The sequence below is a fragment of the Haliaeetus albicilla genome, chromosome 11, assembly GCF_947461875.1.
Source record: "Haliaeetus albicilla chromosome 11, bHalAlb1.1, whole genome shotgun sequence".
Taxonomy (NCBI): domain Eukaryota; kingdom Metazoa; phylum Chordata; class Aves; order Accipitriformes; family Accipitridae; genus Haliaeetus; species Haliaeetus albicilla.
In genome coordinates, this window is record NC_091493.1 from 34,770,786 (window position 1) to 34,789,227 (window position 18,442).

An 18,442-nucleotide genomic window follows, 5' to 3' on the forward strand; every position below is an offset into this window, starting at 1 on the left:
ACATACTGTCGTATAATTGTCTTAGAGCAGGGTAGCAGATGTGGGCCACATTTCCATTTTCATTCTACACGTTTGTAAAACAAAAAGACATTGTACCTAAGGACCACAAAAACTTTGTTTAATAGTAAGAGATCTTCAGAACCTCTTCCATCTAGTAAATATATATTCATTTGTGCTGTATTTACTTACATCGTTCTGTAATTATATCAGGGTCTGCAGCACCCAGTGTACTGTGGAAAGGGACTAAAAATGACTGCAGGAATACAAGCCTTTTCAAAAAGCTGCAGGCAAGGACGCTTCTTTCAGGTTAGCTTGCTCACAACAATGTCATTTTTAATGGCAATTCTGGCAATACAGTGACCCCTACTTCTACCTCAAGTCAAAAGCCATCTTTTTGATGTCCACACATGAAGATGCACACATTTCTAACACTTCTGGTTTCTGCTGAGTTCTAATACTGATCATTCATTTGATCTGATTCAATTCAGTGTGATTCACAGCAGTAAAGCCTTGTTTCACACACAATTAAGCAATGTTCCCCCAACAAAACTGATGGATAAATGCCTATGGCACTGGATGTTTGCATTTGTTGGTTTTTTTCCTTTTAAATGTTATGGACCAGATAAACGGCCAGTCTGAGTCTCCTCCTCTTTAAAAAACGGACTGTCGATATTAACAGATCATGCAGTTGACCTCAATGAACTTTAAGAAACACTAGTGATTTAACATATTTAGTAAGAAAAGAGTTAGGAAATACAAGTTCTCAGTTTCCATTTTCCACCTCTAGTTCTGATTTTTTCTGTAGGCAGAGCATAGAGGAGGCAAAATTGTTTTCTACGTAAGTGTTTGAGAAACTACTGCAACTATGAAAATTATTTCAGGGAATCAACTAATTTCAAATTAACAAGAGCTAATTTGAGTGTTATTTCTATGCTACAAGAGATGAGACATGAATCATGAAGAGGGCTGGCTATTTCTCATTTGGCTAGCAAGTCAGACAACAATGCCCACACAAACAGCGTAATAAGAATGGGCTTCTTCACGTAGATGGAGTATATAGCCTGGCCTCCCATTAAGAACATTACTAAAGTCTAATCATAACTTCATTAGCAATCTGATGATTTACTAAGTTTACACAAAAAACAGCCACAGATGATGATGTCAAAAGTTCTTTTTTACAGACTGGCATAACTGTTCAATTACAATATAGCACTATGTAAAGGTAATGTAATCATCAGCGTACCTTGAAAGGAAAGCAAAATGTATCTACAAAAACAAATCTCGGGTAAAATTACCTTAAAAGTATAAATATCAAGAACTGCTATGAGGTGGTACCCAGTACATAACACTGCCCACGGTCAGAAGTTCGGTTTTACCAGTCCCTCAAAGCACTACTTGAATGCATTTTTCAACCACCCTGACTACATGCAAAGCTCACAAGATAAACGTGACAAGCCACTTAAGCCTCATGCTTTTACTCCTGCAATCAGAAGAAATACTGGAAGTTACACAACTGTTTCTAAAAGACAAATAAGGAAGTTCAGAATCTAATCTGAAGTTTGGAGTAAGACATCTGTATTCATCAGATCAGTGTTTCAGAAAGAGTTGGGGCAGGAAACGACAGGCTCCTCACCACTGGATGGCAAAACTCTATATAATCACAGAGGACAAGTGGAAGGTAAACGTGAGACAGAAAAGAAGAAAGGAAAAGGCAAGGAAGGAACAGATTGTCCACAACAGATATGGCTGACATATTTTTAAGAACAGATGGCAACCGACAGTGATGTGATACAAGGCACTCAGTTCCCAGAGACTTGGCACTCCTCAAAACGGTGGAATAGCTTTTACAGTAACCTGACTCCAATGCATGTTCCTCCAAGGAAACAATAGGTGAGAAGATATTTTCACACACTGCACTGACGGGTTTGAGAACTGACAAGACAGAAGGCTGAGAAGTTGTAAGGATTAATATGAGGCAGGAAAGCTTTCTGGCATTGCACAGCGAAGACCCTAAATCTGCAGGTCCTGGGGGACACATGGCAGCCACGCAAATTACCTGCAAACACCAGTGACTGCTCAGTTCAGTCATGTTCATTAGAAAAGAAATATATTGTTCATAATAATAATAAAAAATACACACGCATATTCATACATATCTCAAGACATAATAGAGAAGAAAAAACCCGAGCCCTCTGGAGTGCTCAGGAGCTTAAGTATATTACAAGCAATTGGCTCCAAATTTAATCCAATGCTTTTAGACAGATGGAATTTAAGCAAGAAATTCTGGTGGTTTAGCTCTACCACTTCTGTTTGATTTAAAATAGAAACAATGCAAGAAAACCGGTGTTTATTTACTCAGCGAAAGACTGATTCTCACTTATTAACTTCAATGAACATAAAAATGACACACAGTGAGTTCAACTGTTTCTGGTCAAGACAAAAAAAAAAGCAACAAACACACACAAACAAAAAACAACAGATCCTTTTTCTCTTTTCTCTAAATAAAAAAGAGGGTGCAACATGACAAAGAACTGCTTTTCAGCTCTCAGTCATTTCCTAAAGGAATTATTGAGATTATTCTAACTAAAATGAAAATATTTCACTGCACTTGCACAAAAAAAGCTACTTTTGTCACAGGGCAGCTCAATGCCTCAGTGCATTTTGACTGTCAATGCTTAAAGTACTGTCCAGTGTCTTTTGCTGAAGAGATATGTAATGGGCAGAGTACCTGATTTTAAATGACTTTATCAGAATGCATAAGAATAAGGTAAGCCGGAAACACTAGTGCCTAATGCAAATATAGTTTTATTCTTTTTAAAATAGATGTATTTAATTTGAAAGCATATGCCTGTGTATCCACCCTACCTCATACATTTGAGTGACTCAGCACTTACCCACAAAAACAGCTGTCATTATTTTAAACCACAACATAATGAGCTATGTCCATTACCAATAAAATGCTTCCAAATAAAGCATCTTGGAAAAATCATCTGTATACTACAGGCTTCACAGACCTCAAGACAACAGGAAACACGTTCATTTGTGTTTTCTGCAGCCACCCTTTTTTTTTTTTTTTTTTTTTTTAAGCACACAAAATACAAAACTCTGATCAACTCAAGAATTAGGGAAATTTAATTCTCAACTACTGGAAGCTCCGCATGGCAAAACTCAGTCTTAGTAATGCAAAGAAACTGGTCATACATCAACTGCAAGAAAGGAAGTCTTTCCATAACTGAAATAGCCTGAAGAGAGGATCATTTACTTACACACATAGTAAGGAGGGAGCTACAAATGTCTTGGGATATAGGAGGCCCCATATCAGAGAGCTGATGGTCTGATGACAGGCTATTCATCTCATCTAAATGTACTACTACTCAGGAGGCAACATTCACTGCTTTTCACCCAACGCCTAACACGCAGAGAATCCATCAGCCCCACCCACATTTTCGTAATGCCATACTGCCACCACTGAAAATTGGATTTTTCGTTGAAAACCTGCGAAGCAGACCTTCAAGAGTACACGTGGTGACAAACACCAATGCCACACAAGGTGTCTTCCAGTCTGGGAGAGCAGAAGTCACGCAGGGGATGACCAGGGAGTATGTGCATGGCCCTGTGTGACCATGGGGCCCCGGCGGCAGCACCCAAGACACCCAGCTCAGGGCACCCGAGTGCCCGCCACTCTTCTGACTTCAGCTGAGGCCAGCTGGTCAGGCAAGCTGAGGGCTAAGCACACAGGGGAAGAAAAATAATATAGGGAATTTCTGCAGTGAATGCCACGCAGAAAGAAGACAAACTCCAATAAGGCTAGAACCGTGCAAGAGCAAGTCTGACCGGTCCCCTGAGATGCTCCCACTTCTACTATTTGGTATCTGACAGTTCTACTGCTTTTGCTGTTGATGAGTGGTTCTTGTAGGAAACAGCTTGCTCTGGCATGTTGGTTACATGCATATATTCTGCAATCCACTTGCCATTAAACTGTTGCACTTCTACACAGAGCTGCTTGGCTTGTCCAGAATAAGACATTGCATTTGCCTGCCACTTCAGTTCTCATGATCATCTGCTTTCTCACACAAACCAACATTCCCGCTTATATTGGGCTACATTTGCATCTCTGCATGTAAAAAAAAATAAAAATTATCTTGCATTAAGTCACACCTTGCCAACTAAACAGAATTCTGCAATTAGTTTAAATACTGTCAGCAAGTGGAATGAGTTTATGTCAGAGAAAGCAAAACACCACATATTGTGCATTAAAAGGATTCATATTTAGGGGTTTTGTATTGTTTGCCTGTGTGAACCAGACACTTCCAAGTGACCAACATTTACGAAGTAATTTGTTGTTGTTACTAGGGTAAAGATTTAGCACCAGATTTTCAACATAAAACCCAAGTGACTGAGCATCACCAAAACGTATTAAGATAAAAGAAGCATCAGGATAATAAAATATATTATAGTAAAGTAATTCCTTAAGAGTGAATTTCACAGCCCACAGTTAAAACAGTTTCTTTACAGGACAATTTCCTAAGGCATGCGAGTTTTACTTCAAGTGGCTCAAAAAGATGGATTTACCATCCAAAACCAAAGTCATGTTCGTGTCAGGCAAAACTCACTCACGTAATATAACATGATACCATCTTGGAGTGTATTATAGTCCTCTTGCCACCTACCACAAAGGTGTGTCTAACCTACATAAGGAAACTTTTGCAAAACAAAGATTGCATTAAATAGTTGTCTCAATTATTTTTTCAACAGCTGATGTTCAGAAGGCAGCCTTGTTTTTAGGCATAAGCATTTAACGCACATATGTGCTAAAGCAAACTTTAAAAGCAGCTGCCTCAGTCAGTTTTGGAGCTTCAGAGGAAACAATCAAGGACTACCACAGAGTAAAGAATTTGGAGTATTCCCAAATTCAAAGCAAGTAATGGAGTACACTACCACAGGATGTATCAGAAGAACTGGCCAAACCTGTACAGCTGCAATGATTCGTAGTTCTCACAAGCAGAAGAAAAATGTACAGGCTGCACCAGCTCAGCAGAACCAAGGGAAGGCTTTATTTTAAATACTATGTCCATCTACTCTAACCAATTTTTACAGAACAATGAGGCTGTCATTCCACGAGGAATAAAGAAATTGTAAAAGAGAAGCAAAGAACATAGCTCAAGATGACCTAGATATTTTATAGTCAAAGACTGTCCCAAAGACAGTGCCCATTAAGTGCAGGGTGGTTATGTTTCTTTATAAGGAAAGCAACAAGAGGAAAATAGTGAAGCGAGAAGGACATCAGAGCGATCACAGTGCTATATATTTTGATGGGAATTCATGCTTAGCCAGAAGTACCTGATGCAGTTAAAAGTAGTAAGACTGCTTTTGACTGACAGAAATTAGTTATCAATTGTCAGAAGCACTGAAGGAGCTGCTGTAGCTAAGGGTTCCTTTGTATTTGGTGTCCCTACTTGACACACTGCAAGTCACTACGGAACTCAAACATCAGTTATGGAACTGACAAAAGCTGTGGGGAAATAAAACAGTGCTGTTGATACAGCAATGACAATTTCAAGAACATGCCTGTTGATTCTAGCCGAAAAGGAATTTTCAGCAAGGAACACACATGAAAACAAACATGGATGCACAAATAAGATGCAGAGAAGGATAGGGATATACAAACTGTATTAGGACTGCTGTAAACCACTGACATCTAGAGATAGGCAAGAAAAATGCAGAATAAACCATAGCACAATACTTTCATATGCAATAATTTCTAGTTTATACTTCACAATTCATATTTAATTCGCTTCAATTTTTTCCTTTAGATTTTCCCTTTTGTGATGCTTGTGATGCACAAGGACCATAAACCATTTATAGAGATTAACACAGCAATGGCAGACATCCATGTCATATGCTCAGATCATGTTTGACTGAAGCATTTACATCCTAGATTATACTGTAGATTCTCTAATCTTTGATTCTATATTACATATTCAGGTTTAGCCACTGCTCTCCACGTGGTTCAGATCTCTAAGGCTAATCAGCGCCATACAATTGGATCTAGTAGTTGGTATTCAGCCTGACAGCCAGTTAGCAAATGAAGTAGTCCACAATTTAGTAAACTCCTGTAAATCAGTCTTAATGGCAATCCCCTCCATGGGCCATCTACATGCTGCTCTGATATAATCACAGATCCCAGGAAAGACAGAATTAGATTGTGCAGCTTCTTACCTGCAGCTCCTTTGAGACTCTCTCTAAGTGGTTAGTTATCTTTTTTATTAGGTCACTATACATCTGTTCCGAATGCTGCTGGCATACACACTTATACACACAACTGCAGAAACAAATATAGGAACAAACAATGAACTTACAACAGTTTGCAATGAAGGGTAACAGACTTCAAAATATTTTGTTCAAGTCTCAATTTAGAGGATAATAGAGTTAACTGAACGATTGCTGAACTTTTAAATACAGTCCTAAGCTTGGAATGAGCTCCAGCAGACCCTTAAGTCTCCCTTGGAGGCCCCAGTGTGTCCATCCCATTCCCCCTCCCCAACCTCACTTTAACTTATGAGTTCTCTTAACAGTGCACTTTAGAACAGCCAGGATAATTCTGTCAACAGCACAGTCCTAATTCTGGCTTTTGTCTCTCCTATGTGAATGAAGTCTCCATTAAAATAAGCGGGCTTAATGATTATATGCATATTCTAGGGCAAAACCCTTATTAAAAGAAGGGCAACACTGACATGCAGTCATAGAAGTTGCACCAAAACCATGCTAACGTTTCAGAACGAAACAGCAAAAGTTCTAAAATTAGAAACCCAAGCATGTTACTCCATCCTTTGTTACCTAAATTCTAAGAAAACCCTACATTTTCGTAATAAACAAAGATGCAGAGACAGAGCAACAAAACTTTAATTCTACTTCCCATGGCTTGGCTGGGTTAACTCTGGTCTTCAGTGTTACCTTTGCTTTTTAAGAACACTTTATTGCTCTCATAGTCAATAACACATATCTGAAAAATAAGACTATGTATTGAAAACAAATTTACAACAGTTGTAAAACAAATATATATATTACTTTCAGCAAGAAGTTACATTAAGGTAGTCATCATCGTCAGGACTAACACCAACATTATCTGTACCAAACAGCTTTTTCTCTCGAGTGCTTTCATTCTTTGAAGTCAGCATTTTGAAAGCTAGCTGCCAAAAATCAGGAGGCACAGGGAAGACTTCACCTGATATCCTGGGCAAGCCAAACCTCCTCCCCATGCCTGTTCTGCTTCCCTCTCTCTCCATCCCTCTGTATGGAGTAATGTGACAACGAGCAATTTAGGCCAGAGACCACCCCTTAGGACATGCATAAAAAACCTATTTCCAGCAAGGTCCAGATATCAGACTTGAATTCTACAGGTTTTTAATAGCACCAAAAGCCTAAAGCTATGGTACAACAACACTGTCTCTCTGTAGGGGAATTATGACATTCCGATTCTCTGCTGAGAAGGTGGTACAATGACAAACTGCAAAGATGGGATTAAAACAACTATAGACTATGGGCTATTGGGCTTCTTCTGGAGGAAGTTTTTTACCAGTGAATTATCACTAATTTTTAGAAGTTTGTATTTATTCCCTTTGACAACTTCAAAAGCCTCAAAAATACAGCATTCACCCCTATGCAAAGCCTCCTCATTTGGCAAACCATGCTATTTCTTAAAAACCAAAAGACACCCCACACCTCTCCTACTATTATATTTTAAAAATAATTCAGTATCTGCAGTTTGATATTATTTAAATAAAACAGTCAAAGTCATCCTGTTTCTTTCACATGAATTCTACCAATAGCAGATCCTATTTTGGAACAAGCAAGTGCAAAAGACATTTTGGTATGATGCAGTAACAGCAAAAATACCGAAGACAGAAACACTGATAAGAAAAGGCAGACTGATTTTTGTTACCTCTTACAAACCAGCCAGCTAGGTAACAAAGCAAATGGCCAACATTTGTTTGCTCCGTAACTAACCAGTATATAGCCACTTCCACAAGTTGACCACTTGCAACGATGTAACTAAACTGAATTTTAAAGTACACCTCTGCTTAGCCTTACATACAATATTGCTATACCTACTTCTGCAACACTTTCTGTCCTCAAACACCAGTCTTTGTAAGGACATGCAGAGTGTGTTTACACTTTATTTGAACACTTCTATTTAGGGGTTCCTTCCCCATTTTCAGATCCTGTTTTCAGTTCCGGACTGTGGGCTGATTCTGTGAATCACCCTTGCCCTGCTACTACCCAAAGGAAGTCACCAGCTTGTTAGACCTTTAGCATAACCAAGCACCTTAGGAAAAGGAAGACTCAAGCAGGACATTAGAAGGTAAGCATTTAGTGCAAGGGATGAAGATCTGAGATCTGTAAGTTGTCTTGAAGAACAGCAATCTAACTGCATGGTACCTGGGAGGCAGCTGTAACGCTTGCCAGAAGTACAACTTCGCTGTTCACGTTTTCCTCATCTCAAAGTTTCCTTCACATCTGTCAATATATTTAACCCTTGTAATAGGAAGTGACTATGCACAGGCAGGCTTTGGACTCAAAGATGAAAACAGTCACTAATCACACTTTGATACCTTATGGGTAAACTGATCCGTAGTAAGTATCTGCATACACACCTTTGAAGTTATCTCCTAGCTTTCACTGCTGTGGAGTAGACACCTACAGTTATCACTGATCATGTCAAATACAGTAGTTTGAGTATCTAATAATGTATTTTGAGTTTGCTTTATGGAAACCTTGATTCCTTTAGTCAGCACAAAGACGATCAAAAAGACCACTGTATTTTCAGCTCAGTTTCACTGTAAAAAAATATAAAAGATAGGTAGCTGTTTGAACCACTTCAAAAACCACCCCATTTTCAGACTAAAGAACTAGCCTAGGGAAGCAGAGAGGATCTAAACCTCAAGTCTGCTGCAGACTTTCTGTAACACTCCAAGCAAGCATCATCATTAAATTCAACAAAAAAGCAGTTTTTCTTCCATCCTCAATCTATGTTGTCTAGATCATAAGTCAAGCAAAGGGACACCCTCTAAAATAAAATTTAAAAAAAAAACATAAAAAACCCTCCTGGTTGGAAGAGGCTGTGTCAGAGTAATTACATCCACAGACATAATTTTTAAAAGAAAATTTTAAAAACTGACACAGTAGCTTTATCAGTAACACTGAACTACAGCCAATCTTTTGTTTTGGCAAAATACATGCAACAGACATCTGTGCATCATTACAATACTGCATCAAGAGTCACCCTGATGTCTAAGGGTTATCTATGAGAAACTTAAACCCCATTATTCCTTTAAGAAATAAAACTTCTGAGCAGTAAAAAGATGACAAAGATATACTGCAGTTATCTGAAACCCATAACTAGGTACAGGTCTACTCTAGGTATTAAAGCATTAACTTTGCACACCTACTCTTTATCAGAGATGACTACGGAGAGATGTTGGCTTAACTCTTACTGACAGTTGTTTGCACATTGGGGATTTCAAGCTAGGAAAAGAATTTTGATTACTTACACTAAAGCTGCAAAATGTCTCTCAGTTCAAATTTACCACCTCAGTTACTGAGACACATGCTGATGTCTGAGTCAGCAGTACCAAAAGTTTGGAGAGGAAAGAGGAAAATTATTAAAGATTTTAACTGGAGTTAAGAGGGAAGACTAAACACCTGCCCTTCTTGGATATGATTCCCTAATCCAAAGTTTCAAACTGGAGAGACGAAGCGGGCAGGAGACAACAGAGCTGAAAGCCTCTAAACATGGCAATCAGTGACTGAGCTGCCAGCATTATTTCATCGAGTGCAACACTATGGTAAAGAAAATCAAGACAGCAGCGCTACTAGTTGTGTTGCTGGCAAGGGCCAGTAGTTTTAATGGCGTCTTGGCCAGCAAATGCAGCAGCAGCTACCCAGTTTCCAGCCTATTTACCAACGTCCTGGATACCTGTCACCTACAGAACAAAAATCTCCATTTTAGTCAATCTCTTAAGAAACTGCCAGGTCTCTAAAGCACTTAGCATTTTGGTTTGGAGCAGTAGCGTGGTTTTGAAGCAAATCCCCCACTATCCCCACCACTGTGCACTAGCTTAGTCTACAAGGCAGTTCTGGTGTGTGACTAGATCCCTTTTAAAGCAAAGTAAACTGCAGCTCCAGGCCAGGTACAAATCAAATGTTCTCCAGACAAGAATGGAGATGTAAAGGACTGAACCTTGTGTCAGTCTTTCAGACAGCCTCTAACTACACATGCAGTGAGATGGCTGGGCAAGGGGAGAATCAGACCAAATCTACCTGATGCAAAACACAAATGACAGTTTATATGGACAGACCCTGGCACCAGTTGCTTCTATTTACTTCCGCACCTCTACTGCGCCAAATTGATTCCTATTAGACATGACAAAGAAGCCTTTTGAAACATTAACTCAAACACCTATCATGCCAGTCTCTTCTTCCCCTTTGAGGAAAGGGATGTTGAGACTTTAATACATTTCTTAATATATTACATTAAGCAACTGCAGTGGAGCTTACTTAAATGTTAATGTTTTCAGCACTTATGCATTTTAATTCTCTAACATTTATTCCTGTTAACATGGGATGTCAAGATCTGTATCTTACTCACTCATTCCAACCATTTAAACAATATTGTTACTTCCATAACCTTCCCACTCTCCTCCTCATAAATACAAAATATAACATTATGCACAGGCTGCAAGATAAAACAAACATTTAACTTAAAAGAAAAAAAAAAAGTAACATAAAAAGATTTCCTTACCTGTATATTTGTTCGTAGGAGATAGGGATGTAGTCACCAGGACTCTGAGTTAAAAGCTGATCTATGGCACTGTCCAACTTTGGCCAATATGTGCTCTTATAGTCTTCAATTGTTATAACATTCATCACTACAAGGAAGAGACAAAACTACATTTACTAATCTTAGCTAAAAGATTAGAAGCAAGTGAATGCTCTGCAATTTCAGATCACACCAATCAGCTGGCCAAAACCACTGGGAACAGTTCACTTTCGCTAAGATAACCTTATCTAAAACTAAAGCCCAGACTTGAATTTGTACCTTTTTATTTACAGAAAATAAAATAAAATCAGAAAACCTGCCAAATCAGTGCTTGCATATTTCTTAGGGTCCCAAGTAGCAGGGAAAAACAAAGTCCTGGGAGTTCTAGCATGACAATGTAATAATAATAATTAAAAAAAAAAAAAAGTGTAGTTCAGTAGTTAGTTCAGATTAATAAATTACACAACTTTGTGGGAGTCCAGAATCAACAGTTAACACTGGGTCCTTACATACAGGAGAACAAGCTTTGGCCAAGACTGGTAGTTTTTGGCATAGTCCTTCCCAGCAGATATATTAATTTTACAAGTCTCAGGTGGGACCAGAAGCTTCCTTGGCCTAAAAAGTGATGCAATTCCCTCTGCCTTCAATTGCAGTTAGGCTCCCAGGCGACTTTTTTGGATATGTATTACAGCTCCCCCTCTAGCAGACACAATAATACTCCTTTTCCCTCTAGCAGACACAATAATACTCCTTTTCCAGATAAGAATCAACACAGGGAAGAATAGGAGGCATTTAAATTAGCGTTCCCGTTCCCCATCACTCCCTAATTTTCTCCCTGAGCTTCCCAAGGGCACCTTCTTGCACAAGCCCCTCAGTGTGTCTTCACAGACACAGAAGAGTTTTAATCTCTCTCTTTTCAGGGAGGATTTCTGAACCAACCACACATGGCTCAGCTCCAACAGCAGCCACAGGAGAAGGGTTAGCACCTTCCCTTCAGAGATGTACTCACAGGACTGCCTTGCTGGCTTGTCACACCACCATAGCTTCACAGCACCCACTCAAAACAAAGCCCTCAGTAAATAACAGCACGGGGTATACTTCACATCAAAACTATCCAGTCCAGGAAATCGAAAGTAATTTCTTCATTTGAACTCCACATGTGGGTCTGGGCTATATAGAACAGAGAATAAAGATAGTTCCCACCCCAAACAATCCAGTTTAGACACTGCACTGAAAAGAAATATTTTGAATAGGGCTGCATTTTAAATACGTGCGTAAATGTAGATTCACTGCTGGGTTTGAGGAGCAAGGTTTCTGAAATGTTATTTTCACAAAGGGCTGAAAGGAGCTGGGTAAGTCACTTTTGGCAGCATTACGAAGAACAATTCTAGGGAAATACAGGCAAAACAGTTATCATGAGAAAAAGAAGAGTATAAAGAAAATGTGGAATAAGAGAGGTGTGAGACAAGAAATGTTTGGACACTATCTGTAAGAGCAGGTATTACAGATTCCTGTTGTGTGTCTTCTTAGGGTATTTCAGCCAGAAACCTTGCTTAGTGAAGAATGTTAGTGCAGTACTCCTAGCTCCCTCTTCCCCCACCTAGTCATTGGTTCACTTTTGCTTCATACCTGTTACAGAAATGGATCTAGTTAACACAGTATGTGTCTGATTAGTGAACAGGTCACCACCACCACCAAATGCTGCAGGATGCTGTCCCAACACTCCAGCCTGCTATCTAAAAGTATGACACCATTCACTAACAGGTTGATAAAGGTTACGAGTCCCGGTACGCAACTACCAGGACATAAGTTAACATGTCCAGCAAGTCACCTCCACAATGTAAAAGCATCCGTGCAGTCAGGAACAGCACAGCACCTGCCTGACAGTAAAATCACCCCTTATTCATCTGTCTTGCAATGACTTGCTTGAGTTCTTGTGTCTTACAGAGCTCAGGCTCTGGGCAGATGTTCTCAGGACCAGCTTCCATGTAGTAGCTTTACTATTCATACTCAGCAGCAAATCTTAACATTTGTATTTCACTTTGTTACCCCGAAAGAGGTGGGTCTCCAGAGAAGCGCTCTTTTCCACACAAAACATTAAACTGAAGTCAGCATAAATATTAGACCAAGTCTTGACTTAAGATTTCAATGTATAATCACACCCACATCTGGTTTAACATATTAAATGAGCTCTATTCATTTGAAAGAAAATAGTCAAGTAAGAATTGAAAAAAAACTATTTTACAGTGTTTAACAGGCTGTTGAGATGTCAATTATTTTTTTATTTATTTTTTTTTTTTACAATGTAGAAGATGAAAGCAGCAGCAGACAAGAAGGCCTGCCCATTAGAAGTGCTGCACAGGTAAAATATGACAAACAGCCCCAAGAGGCTTGCATAGGAAACACTGGTAAGTTCAAAGTAACATTCTAGAAAAGCTTCATTTTTATTCAGAAGACTCCTACAAGTACTATTTCATTTGATTTCCACACTTCAGTTCTGAAACTAAGCCAACCATAATATTTATATAGTTAAAAGTCCAAAGACTACACACTGAACAATCACTATTTTTATTCTTCTAATCCAGAAAACAAATTACTTTAAAATTTTAGTAACTGCCAAAAATTACTAACGTCCTTTTTTTCTGGCAGTGCTTAAACACATACAAAAAAAAGCGAAGGGTGACTTAAAGTTGCGTCCTCCAATTACAAACTCTGCAAGAACAAACTCAAGACCAGAAAGGAAAGAAATCACACAAATCCTTAGAAAGAAAAGACAGACTGCCCTTTCAGAAACATCTTTAACTTTTTAATTTTCTATCTTTTTAGGATGTCATTCTTAAATGTTAATCCCTACATTAGGTATTCAAGATTTAAAAGGATTTGTCCAACAGCCTCCATTACATTCCTCCCAAGGAAAGGATGATACTAAAAGATGACTTTCGTTTCATTGAGATTTATTAAGTTTCTGAGAAGTGACACAGACTTTTTGTAACAAAGCATGCTAGAATGCATGATTTTATCCAACTACAGCGAGTTGGGGGTGGGGTTGGGAGAGAAATCAGTCTGATCGGATAGAAAGGAAGCCAGTATCTTCCTGCTTTTCCATATAAAGAAAAGTTCAAAAGAAAAACTGTTTAAGTCAAATGCAGCAGTGAAACCATTTAAGTGAAAAAGAATATGCATGAGCTTCACTTCATAACCTAGATATTTCAGTACCATAGCCATAATTGAAACATAGCCTGCTCCAAGCTACCAAATTCTTTGATATCAACTTCAATCAAAAGAATGGCAAAAAACACTAAGACTTTAAAAAAACAAAAGCAAAAAGTCTAAGAGGAAGTATACGTCCCCCATGAAATTGATAAGAAAAACTTACAAACACACATAGCTTAAAAAAGATGCTGTAACAGTAATACATAGAGGACATGAAGAATAGAATAATAATTTAAAAAAAAAAATCATTGATAATGTTGGTTTTGTTATTTAGATGAGACAAGTTAACGTGAAAAGCTACTCAAAACGCTTACTACGTTCACGTATAAAAACCATCCTTCTTTTAAAACCATAGCTATAAAAGCAGGGGACAGAACAGGACAGGTAAGCCAACCTACTGTCAAGTAAGCAGACATCAGTCTGACAATTATCTGTCATTTATTCTGACAATAAAAATCAAAGAAGGCAGCTAGGCATCCTTCAGAAGCTTTACTTCATCTCAAAGTGACATATATGAAGCTTTACTGCTTAATTAGCAATGCACCCCACAATCCTAAAATATTTTGTCAAAGTGTACAGACTCTTCAAGCAGATGTCTGAGACTAACCTACAGACTTGTAGCTATTGCTGTGGCTCTACGCTTTCCTTTTTCTCAGCCATCATGTGCGTGTTTACACAATAGATTTTGCTGTATCCCCTGCCTGACACATCCTAGCATAAATTAGCACGTTTATGAGTCTGCCCTGTAGTTGCTTTCAATTCTATTCTATTTTTGTTACATGTTTCTCAGTCTGCATTAAGACTGGTTAGTAAAAGTAATGTTAAACTTTTTCTTCATCAGACAATTTGCCTACGCAGCAAAGCACATACACTGCACTGAACTACATTATGCAACAGGGTAGTCAACAGATTTAATGGATATTCCAACGCTCACAGCTACATGTGCCCATCCTAAATGGGACTGGGATCAACTACACTTATAACAATCCTTGCCTGAAAAGGATGAAAAAACCAAGACACTGCAATTACTAGTACAGAAGAGTTTTGCTTAAAGTATTAAATGCTCTTACTCTTATTTTCTCCCTTACAGCCTTTAAAAATATCTTTCATAACACTACTACTTTATAAATCTGTACCTATGACTGAAGCTGATCAACTGTAAATAAAGATTTAGTTATAAGTTTACCACACCATGGAAAATTTTCTTAAGTTGCTTTAATCAGTAGAAAAGCTATTAACTGAACTATGCATTATTATATCTGATTTTAGTTCTTAGTCTCACCAAAATCTCAAGGAAGGAGAATTGGATTTGGCCCCTTCAAAAGATTTTATAGGGTCACCATCTAACCTTCTTCCTCCATTATTCTGCCAGCTGAATTAGACCAAAAAAGGCCCACCAAACAGCTTTAGTCTGCAACTACGAACATGAACAAAACCAACACGTTGCAAAAAATTATGTATTGGAACACAGGCACTGTATTTTTTGTTTTGGAGGAAAGAATCAGGAGGGAGAGACCTATCTGAACGTCAGAGGCACTCCAATTCATCATAGGATTGTTGGAAACTACACGTCACCAACATTTTTGCAGGTCACCTGTAGGATAACCTGTCTAAGGCTAAGCCTCTGCATCATGAAGCAAGCAAGGCATGAGTCCTTGCTCATTCAACTGCAAGAAGTTCTTCATGCAGCAGAGAACAGACAACTTTCCTATCAAGCTTAAGACAGACTATCAGCTTCTCGGCACATTCTGCCATTGCTAAGACAGAGCATGCAGAAGGGGGTCTAGCACACACTGTCTGCTTCTTCGTTGTACGTTTACACTGAAAGTGACCTTTCTTCCTCTATCTATACCTGAAAATTAAACAGAGGCAATTAAGAGATCCTCTGCCAGAGCCAGGATTAGAACAGGGAGGATCCCAACTCAGCTCCTGTACTTTTCTCAGTGCACATTACTTCACTGGACTTGTTCTGTTCATATACACATACCATCAAAACTATCCACAACACAACAGTGTAGAAAAGTTCTAATTAGGTTAACTCAGAGAATTTTGTATTTTACAGGAATTTTCATTTTCTTCAAAACAATACTTAACATCAGTAAGACAGACATTGGGTTGAGATACCAATGCTGGAAAAGTGAAAACAAGAACTCAAAAACCACACCCTAAGCAAAACAATGCACAGCCTCTTCTTCTCCCCCTCAGATATAAATTGCAGATTAGCTGGAAAGTCACCTTCCCATTTGGTGAAGATCCAGCTTGAAAACCATTTTCATTCTGAAACAGAAGGAAAAACTAAGACTCTAAACTTCTCAGTTAGGAATTCAAGAGCTGAGTTTAGCAAGGCTGAACGACATTTCATTTCAACTGACTCAAGTGCTTACAAGCCACCCCAAGGTACCTGGAGCCCTGACAAGCAAGGCAGGCAGCTGACAAGCAAGGCAGGCAGAGAGCCAGAAAGCTCATGGAGTCTGGGAGCCTCAACTTCAAAGCTGCTAGCTTTGGCAATGTGCCTAGAGCCATGAAATCCAAGGCTGCCAGAGAAGGAGGGATCCAGAAGCCTGAACTTCCAAGCTTCTCATCAGCTCAGGAGCTGAGCTACTGAGGAGCTGGACAGGTGAGCTGGCATTGGGGAAAGGGGGGAAAACAAAGAAAAAAAGGTGCGTTTCCCATCAAAATTTCATCATGGCAGTTACACGGTTACACTTCGAAGAATACTTTTAACTAGCCAAATCCAAGTTTTCTGCAAGCGTTAGAGAAAAGGGCATATTTTGCCCAGAGGCGTGACTTCCGGAAATAAAAGCAGAATTGAAATGAACAGCAAAAGGTCTTCCCCTCCCTCAACCTTAGCTCAGCAAAACAACAGCAAAATTGGCCATTTCTGTTAAAAGCTATATGCAGATGTTTTGGAGGGGTAAATTTGCCCTCAGTCGTTCTCGTCAGGCCTTTGCAGGCCTACGTCCCTTCCAAGACCGCAGACCCCTTCCAGGGGCTCTGCACACATTGCCATCCGCCGTCAGCAACAACAAATAGGTTTCAGGCCCACCTTTGGGTTTTTCAGGCAGAAAGAAAAAGTCTTTAGGAAAACACGGCCTGAGCTAAGAGCTTCAGGAAAAGCAACAGTGCCTCCGTACAGCTGAACACCCTGCCTACACCCGCTCTCCCAGTTCAACAGCCAGATCTACCACGTCACCTTGCCGTGACAGGAAAGCAGCAGACAGTTGGGGTGTGAGCAGGAAAGGCTATTTTCTCCTTCCCAGGCACCTTCACCCCTTTGATTTCGCTTCGAGAAGCCTCTCGGGCCAAGACCAACGTCAGGGACCGGCCGTAGGGCCGACCTGAGCCCAGCCACGGGAGAAGCGGGCGGGGAGGGAGGGAGGGAGGGAGGGAGGGTCTGACACCGGGGTCCCCCCCGTGCGGCCGAGGCCGAGGGCAGGGCGGTCACTCACGGAACTTGGAGGTCGAGGCGTTGATGTTGATGGCGGCGGCGATGGCTCCGGCTCCCCCCTTGCCCGCGGCGGCGGCCCCCGGCTCGCAGCCTCGCAGCACGCCGTTGGCCTCGGCCACCGCGGGGAGCTCCGGCCCGGCCGGTGGCCCGGCGGCGGCGGCGGCAGCGCCTCGCAGGAGGCGGTCACCGAGCGGCGCGGCGGCGGGGCCCAGCAGGTGCCGCCCGTAGCCGCCGGCTCCCCAGTTGTTGTGGTTCTGGTCGTCCATCATGGCCTCGCAGCCGCCGCCGCCCTCCTCCTCCATGCTCTCCTCCTCCATGGCGGCTGCCTGCCTGCCTGCCGGCCGGGGCGGCGAGCAGAGAAGAGCGAGGCCAAGCGGGGCGGGGGATCACCGCCCGCCGCCCATGGCGGCCGCTCTCCGCCCGCCGGGGCTCGCCGCGGCCGCCAGCCCAGGCTCCGGCCGCACAGCGCGACACTTTGCGACAGGCGGAAAGACGGCAGAGCGGACCGGGAGGACGCACACGCCCCTCCGCCGCCGCCGCCAACCACCACACACACACTGCCGCGCCGCGGGGCATGCTGGGGAGTGTAGTCCGGCGGGACGGAGCTGCGATTGGCTGGCGTGCGGAAGAAGGCGGGACCCCTCTCCGGCGGGCAGCGCGCTGTGCATTGTGGGATGGCGGTGGGTCCGCCGGAGCTGTGAGGAGAAGGGCTGGGCGGGCGGAGCGGGGCCGGGTTTCCCCTTCCCCGTCTCGTCCCAAGCCCGGTGGTTAATTTTAATTTGAGAGGGCAGGCTCCGCCAGGTCCCGCCTTGGTTTCACCTCTCCCGCTGAGGAGAAGGGGCTGCCCCCGCCCGGGGCCGGGGCCTGCGGTCGGCCTCGGGGCCTTGGGCTGCATCCCCCTCTAGCGGGGAAGCGCTCCGCGGGCGGCGGGGGCCCAGGCGGGGAAACGGGCACGGCCACGG

General features: G+C 41.4%; 1 protein-coding gene across 2 annotated transcripts in view; it reads right to left on the reverse strand.

Moving 5' to 3' along the window:
- Positions 1-17,966, reverse strand: part of CACUL1 (CDK2 associated cullin domain 1) — a 54,605-nt gene extending 36,639 nt beyond the window's left edge. For both annotated transcript variants that reach the window (XM_069797086.1, XM_069797085.1), the window contains exons 1-3: positions 17,482-17,966; positions 10,802-10,928; positions 6,220-6,322 (exon numbers count right to left, since the gene is read on the reverse strand). In XM_069797086.1, coding sequence (XP_069653187.1) covers positions 6,220-6,322; positions 10,802-10,928; positions 17,482-17,797 — 546 coding nt within the window. In that variant the 5' untranslated portion in view covers positions 17,798-17,966. The remainder of the gene's footprint in view (positions 1-6,219; positions 6,323-10,801; positions 10,929-17,481) is intronic.
- Between the last annotated feature and the right edge of the window lie 476 nt (positions 17,967-18,442).